Source organism: Acanthopagrus latus, chromosome 9, assembly GCF_904848185.1.
Source record: "Acanthopagrus latus isolate v.2019 chromosome 9, fAcaLat1.1, whole genome shotgun sequence".
Classification (NCBI taxonomy): Eukaryota; Metazoa; Chordata; class Actinopteri; order Spariformes; family Sparidae; genus Acanthopagrus; species Acanthopagrus latus.
The window spans coordinates 3,886,314-3,893,779 of NC_051047.1; the positions used below are offsets into that span (position 1 = coordinate 3,886,314).

The window sequence follows — 7,466 nt, forward strand, 5'->3', positions numbered from 1 at the left end:
TAGCCCTTTCTAGATAGAAAAGGAGGCACATTTGCTCCAAGGTAAGGGCGGCAATGTGCTGGCCTGTCTTTCTAAAATGGAGGTGGAATATTCCTCCTTTTTCAAAAGCCACCTCTGAGGTAGGCGTAAACATGTGATGTGACGTGAAGCTCGAAGTTGGGCTGTGAACAGTGTCAATGAATTCGTCTTCAAAATAAGAGCTTTACATTGCACCCCACTGGAGTTTAGAACTGAGTTCTTAGCTGGGGGCTTTTAATTTGAAAGTAGCGACCGTTCCTATCTTGCCGCTGCAACAATAATTGGATACAACCAAACAGCTACACAAACCGAGGAAACACTACCATCTCCTGGATCTCAGCTGCTGTCCAGTTGCTCATCTTAATGTCTGTGGATGAAGTGATGGTCTGACTGCTGTGATCAGCTGTTTCTTGGTTTTAAAATTACCCGGCTGTGGGTCACACAACAGTGCAGGTCATGGACACCTCAGCCCATCTTACGCAGGGGCCGGCACATTGACACCTCAGATTTAGATTGCAGGCGAGGCGGAAATAAGTGTACCCTCCGAGACAGCAAATCAGCAGACCAAAACAGTCCCCTGATTTGCCGCTCTCTGTCTAAAACCACGGACCGAGCTGCCAAAAGGACGGGCAAATTGGCGGCTTGCTGCCCTGTCTAAAAACGGCTACTCGTGGACTTACAGAGGAGAAACGCTGTCACAGTGCCCTCGAGGCCCTTGAGAACATCCTTCCAGTAGACAAAAACACACAGCATGCCCTCTTGGATGCCATTCCATACTATGAGCATATCACAATGTTCTGCACACCCCACATACAGCTTGTATCTTTTTAAAACATTTTTTCCCTTTATCCTAAAATATCTTGAGTTTCCCACTGTTGCTGGTCTTCTATAAAGTGTGTGCAATGACTGACTGTGTAGAGCTATAGAGCAGGGGGGTTAGCGAGAGGTAGATGGTGGTAGTGCCACAAAGTCCACGTTGAAATATTAATGTTAGGAGTGTTGTTTTGAGCAATTACAGACGTGTCATTTTATTTTTTCACTAATTTCTTGTAACGGCTGACTGAATCTTCTTAGCACAGCCAAATTTCCATTTGTTGAGGGGAAATTGCCCTCTGAAATTATATCAAATGAGCAATTTTGGGACATTTTATTTTTTTATTTTGCTCAAATAAAATTGAAATGTATGTATTTCTGCTTTGTTTTTTTTTTTACCAAAACCTGGCTCCTCTCATTACCATGGGTTTCTGTGAAAATGCAGTCATTGAGGCATTATGGACACTCTGCTATCAAATTAATTGTTGTTTGAAGTAACATTTGAAATGTTTTACAATCTCATTATTGTGGATGAAAGCATATAGGCATGTTAATCAACATATTTTAATTGAGACAGTAAAGAAATGGTGAATGTGGGCTTTTTTGTGTAAAGTGTTTGTAGTCCAGGCTGCAAACCACACCAGGAAGAATGCTGCATTCAATACTGATGTATCCCATCACACCAGGAGGGCAGACTCTTGGGCTTTTTATGAGACGACTTTTTAAAAATTAATTCATATAAAGTCACATGTGTATTATAATTCATGTACAATGATTTCTATGTTGTGATTTATTATCTTGCATCAAAAAAATATCCTGACATATGTTTTGGCTGGCCAGAAAGTATGAGAAAATCATCCATTTTTGACAAGATCATGATGTGCGAAATGAAGTAGAGAGGAATCGTCTGAAGATTTATTTTATTGAAGTGTTGTTCAATCACATCAGAAAGTAAAATTCATCTTTAAAGATAATATGATTTTTGAAAGGTAGTATGTTTTCTTATGTTCAGGAAAAGAGAAAAAGTCTACAAATCTGTGATGAAAAACCCGTCTTACATCATAGACGTCATCATGTACTCATCGTTCGGATCATTAATTGTTTTGCGTGATATAGATTCATATAGTTTTTCTTGTTTCTGTGATGTAGCAATAAATTGACTCAAGCTAAGTTTTGTTTAACAATGCTGGTGTTGTGAAATGATAAATAAATGGACCTTGATATGTGTATGAACAGAGATAAATTTTTAACATAACAACAACTGCACTGTCACTTATCCCACAGTGTCTATTCACAGAATGTTGGCCATATGGGAGTCAGACCGTAGGATCTGAAATGTAACAATGAGCCTGATAGTTTTTTTAAACCAAGGGTAGAGAAGGGCATAGATTACAGGGTTTAGACAGGAGTTAATATAAACCAGAAACATTATGAAGACCTCGGTTTTAGAACCAACCAAGATATCATGGCCTACAAGAGACACACAGTAATATGGAGAGTAACAGATCAAAAACACACCCACAAGGATACCAAGTGTCCTGGCTGCTTTTATCTCAGATTTCTTGACTTGACCAGTCTTCAGTGAGACAGTTGCAATTTGGGATCGCATGGCACGAGCCTGAGACACAGCCACCACAAATACTCTCATATACAGAACTATGATGAGAGTAATGGGAATAATGAAGCTGACAACAAGATCAACAACTCCTGTAATGTTGACCACGCAATCCCCATTGCAGGAATTATACCTGCCTGGCTGCTTCAGGTTATCATATAAAAGGAAAATGCTGTAGACAACACAACAAGTCCAACATGATAAAATACATATTATTGCAAGTCTTTGAGTGGCTTTGACTGTGTAACGCAGAGGATCACAAATTGCAACATAGCGGTCAACTGATATGAGAACCATGTTTCCTACAGATGAAGCGACTATGATGACTGGTAACAGAAAATACAGTGCACACATGAGATCACCCAGCATCCAGCAGGTTTGTGTCAAGAGTATTTCAACCGGCATCAGCAGAGAGCCCACAAGAAAATCTGAGACAGCCAAAGACAGGAGGAGGAAGTTTGTGGGTGTATGCAGCTGCCTGGAGAGAGAGAATATCATCATTATGAACAACATCACCAATATTATAATATTACTAATATTAATATCATGTGAAGGTTATGTGCCTGAAATGGGAGATAGAGATGATGACCAGCAGGTTGAGAACTGCAGTGAGGAGAGAGATGGAGGATAATAGAATATTAATAAGCAGAGTGTCAAGGTGAGGAGGTTCTGGCCTCCTGCAGGAGGTATTGGGCAGTTTGGGAAAGCAGAGTTCAGCTCCCTCCAGCTCCATCACCACAGAGAGAAGGAGGAGAGAAGCTGCTGAGCTCTGGCAGCTTTCTGACCGAAGCTGTCTGACTTACTGACTTATTCCTGACCCTTTGCTTTCCCCTTCTTGTTAAATCCCACCCACTTCTCTTTGCTACACCAACTCAAGCTTCCAGGAAGAGAGACAGGGTATGAAGCCAGTTTTTGTAGTGGTTACATTATGAAGTGATGCACCGTGGCCCAAAAGACTTTTCCCCATAAGGTCGAATTTTTGATTGTGACTTAATTATTTGTTTTTGTTATTAATTCTAAAAAATACTATCAGTAATCATTGATTGCCAATAAATGAACTGATCCTACCTTTGAACTACAACAAAGTTGTGCACAGAGGAGGGAGCTCTAAAATTTTACCTTTTAGAGATCAATTTGGCTGTTGATCTATTAACTTAAATTCTGGAAGAGGAGGACTTTATTGTCACATATATTCAGACTCTATGTCATGTCATCCTCTGCAACCGCTTCATCCCGTTTTCAAGGGGTCGCGGGTTTTGTTGCTGGAGCCAATGCCAGCTGTCACCGGGCAAAGGCAGGGTACGCCCTACGCCAGCTCATTCCAGGGCCCTCAAGAGCAATTTTGGGTTCTGTATCTTGCTCAAGGACACATGCAGCTCAGCTCAGCCCAGAGCTGGGATTTGAACCAGAGACCTTTCAGTTACTAGTCAACCTGCTCTACCCACTGAGCTACAGCCACCCCCTTCAGACTCTATACATCACAGTGCAATTACTTCCCTTCATTTAATTAATTCCTGAAGAGCAGTGGGTACTAACTGAAGAGTTGTATTTACTTGGTTTATGGCTAGAGAATTAACATAATATACCCGTTATTGAAGGTGAGGGAAAGTTGAGCACCTGGAAGAAACCCAGAAAAACACTGGGGGGAACATGAACAGTGAGCCACCATCCTAACCCAGTGATGAACCAGAAACATTTTTATTTTTATTTTTGCCAATTTATCTTAATCTTAATACTAATTCTAATTTCCATAGATAATCAGAGCATTTGATTTGTCACTCCGACTTAAGCGCAGATGCATCCTGTTTTCGGGATGACCATTGAGATAGCTCTAGCTTTTCATTCAAGTCCACCCATGGCACATTTAATATCTTGATATGTTAAAGCTTTATTGAGGTCCAGTTTGAATGTATTGTTAATGAAAGCTTAAATTAGAAGAGATGAAATGAATGAAAATACTATTCAGAGCAAAGGTGGAAGGATAGTCCAAGTGAGGCAGAATCTTAGAGGAGGGGCAATAGAGCTAATTTGGTTATATCATATCTAAACTTTGATCAAAAGGCTGCCAGAGCTCAGTAGGTTCTCCTCTCTCTGGTGATGGAGTCCTTGGAGAGAATTGACCTCTGCTTTCCACATCTCCTCAACAGCTCCTGCATGACACCAGTACATCCTCACTTTGAGACCATGCTGATTTACATTCTGCTGTCCTTCATCGCTCTGCTCACTGCAGCTCTTAACCTGTTGGTCATCATCTCTATCTCCCATTTCAAGTAGTCACTCATTAACTTATGAGACAGTTATCTTTTTTGTGTAGTATTTGTCGATCTCTTTTTGACCTTTATCAGTCCTGTCACCGTCATTGCAATTCTGTACATGAAAGTATTTGTGGTGGCTGTGTCTCAGGCTCATGCCATGCGGTCCCATATTGCAGCTGACACTATTCAAAGTTTGGTGAAAGTAACTAAGAAATCTGAGTTGAAAGCAGCCAGGACTCTTAGTGTTGTTATTGTTGTGTGTCTGTTATGCCTCTGCCCATATTTTTGTGTCACACTAACAGGGCGGACACCATGCTCACTGCTTCATCAGCTGCCTGATTGAATGCAATGTGCCTCCGTAATATTCAGAGTAAAGACAGAGAGGCAGAGAGCACGAGGAGGCCAGGAAGAGGGCAGGGCAGGAAGAGTAGTTTGCATGGCAGTGACATCACAACAGTCAAATCCTTAATGTTAATTTTGAATGAGATATTACTCTAAATCTGGCAACCAAAGGTCCCTTCCCCTGAAGTGTCACTCCAAATTTTGCTGAAATTTGCCAACTCTGGTTATGCACTGTGAACGCTATTATGCTCGCTTAACTATGTGATCATGTGCGGGCTGACTCATACAGATAGTTACACTTTACACAAACACACAGGCAGACACAGATAGATAATGGGAACCAGCCCTAATCGCAAAATGTGACAAACGACTCCAGTGGTGCAAAACACCCACAGATAGGGAAGATGCTCAAGGACGTTCCCGTCAAGACATGGGAGTCATCACATGCTATTCATGCGGACGGAGAGCCAATCCTCGCGCTGATCACACGCTGTGCATGCGGCCACCACACATATCATTAGCCAATTAGTGACAGATACGAGCAACACATACCCATCAGTAGGCGTAGCGAAACACAGGCTTATAACACAGACACCCCTAGACACGAGTTAGCTCTGTTCGGATATTGGCTATTGATGCTTGTATTGTACTGAACGGATCTCCACTCTCTGCAGACTGTGTAATAAATACTTATTCTTTTCCTCAATTCTCTGGCTGGTCTCTTACTACATCAACGGACTCGGGTGAGGCGGTGTTTTAGGCCGCGCTCAACAGCACAAATCCACAATAACAATGCAACGTTAGCAAGGTAGTTATATAGCTACCAATAAATCAGCAAACTAGTGGCAATTGTTTTAGGATTTCATAAAGGAAAAGGACCAGAATACACTGAAACGTGGTCGGGCAACCGGGTCTTGGGATTGTGCTGTAGTTAAAGACATTTATCATTTATTTTTTACCTTCTGTTTCACCCAAACCATGTTTACAGTAGATCAAGGATGACGTCTGTGGTTACTAACTATTGACTCCTAGCAGCTGTATCCTACCTACACTGAATCGAATCATCGCATATCATTTTGTTATGTTACAACCAAGCTATAACTCAACTGGTTTCTGTTGTGTGTTGTGTTGCATTTGTGCCAAAATAAAAAAATAGATAAAAAAAAAAAACTGCATGGGACATTTGGTGTGGGCACTTGTGGATCAGGGGTAGAGCCGGGACCCTATTATTGGAAGGTAGCTGGTTCGATTCCTCTTGTTTACATGCTGGAGTGTGCTTGGGCAAGTTACTGAACCCCAAACTGCTCCTGATGTGCTGATCAGCACATTGCATGGCAGCAACCACCATCTGTGTATACTGTAAGTTGCTTTGGACAAAAGTGTCTAATAAATGCCCTAAAATTTAAAATGTAAATGTAATTAAAGCTGCTAGCAGCGATGAACAGGCCCTTGCAGTCCAAGCGCATCTGGGAATGCTGCAGTTGGGGTAGATGGCAAATTGTATGTATAACAGTTTTACTGAACCTTCTTAGCACATCCAAATCTCCATATGCTGAGGGGACATTGCCCTGTGAAATATGTCAAATTAGCAATCTAGGGATTTTTTAACTTTTATTTTGCTCAAATAAATTTGAACTGTATGTATTTCTACTTAAATAACGAATTAATTGTTATTCGAAGTAACATTTGAAATATATTACAATCTCATTGTTGTGGAAGAAAAGATCATAGTAATCATCAAACTTTAATGTAGATGATAAAGAAATGGTGAATGTTGGCTTTTTTGTGTAAAGTGCTTGTAGTCCAGGCTGCAAACCACACCAGGAAGAATGCTGCATTTAATACTGAAGTATCCCATCACCCCAGGAGGGCAGACTCTTGGGCTTTCTATGAGAAGACTTTTTTTGAATTGATTAATATAAGGTCATGTGTGTTTATAATTCATGTATGAGGGATTTCTATATTGTAATTTATTATTTTGCACTAAAAAAATATTCTGACAGATATTGTAGCTGGCCAGAACGTATGAGAAAATAATCAGTTTTTGACAAAAAAGAATCTTCTGAAAATATATTTTATTGAAACATTGTTCTGTCACATCTAAAAGTAAAATTGATTTTTCAAATGAGTACTTTTTTTTTTTGCTTACTTCTTCTCAAACGTAATATGCTTTTTGAAAGGTAGTGTGTTATCTCATGTTCAGGAAACGAGAGAAAGTCTAGAAATCTCTGATGAAAAAGCATTCATACATCATAGAGGTCAACATGCAACATGCAGGTCATCCTTTGGATCATGAATTGTTTTGAGTGAAATTATAGATTCATATAGTTTTTCTTGTTTCTGTGATGTAGTATAAATAGACTCAAGCTCAGTTTTGTAACGCTGTCATTTATCCCACAGTGTCTGTTTACAGAATGTTGGCC

At 40.3% G+C, this 7,466-nt stretch overlaps 1 protein-coding gene across 1 annotated transcript; it reads right to left on the reverse strand.

Annotated features, from left to right (window-relative positions):
- Positions 1-2,122: 2,122 nt before the first annotated feature.
- On the reverse strand, positions 2,123-3,179 carry LOC119025867 (trace amine-associated receptor 4-like). Its single transcript, XM_037109877.1, has 2 exons — positions 3,010-3,179; positions 2,123-2,924 (listed from the first exon to the last, which is right to left on the reverse strand). Exons 1-2 carry the CDS (start codon positions 3,177-3,179, stop codon positions 2,123-2,125), a joined length of 972 nt encoding a protein of 323 aa, XP_036965772.1.
- Between the last annotated feature and the right edge of the window lie 4,287 nt (positions 3,180-7,466).

Coding starts and splice junctions, on each gene's coding strand:
- LOC119025867 (XM_037109877.1), bottom strand. CDS start 3,179: ATGGAGCTGGAGGGAGCTGAACTCTGCTTTCCCAAACTGCCCAATACC. Junction 2,925..3,009: donor ATCTCTATCTCCCATTTCAG/GCACATAACCTT, acceptor CTCTCTCTCCAG/GCAGCTGCATACACCCACAA.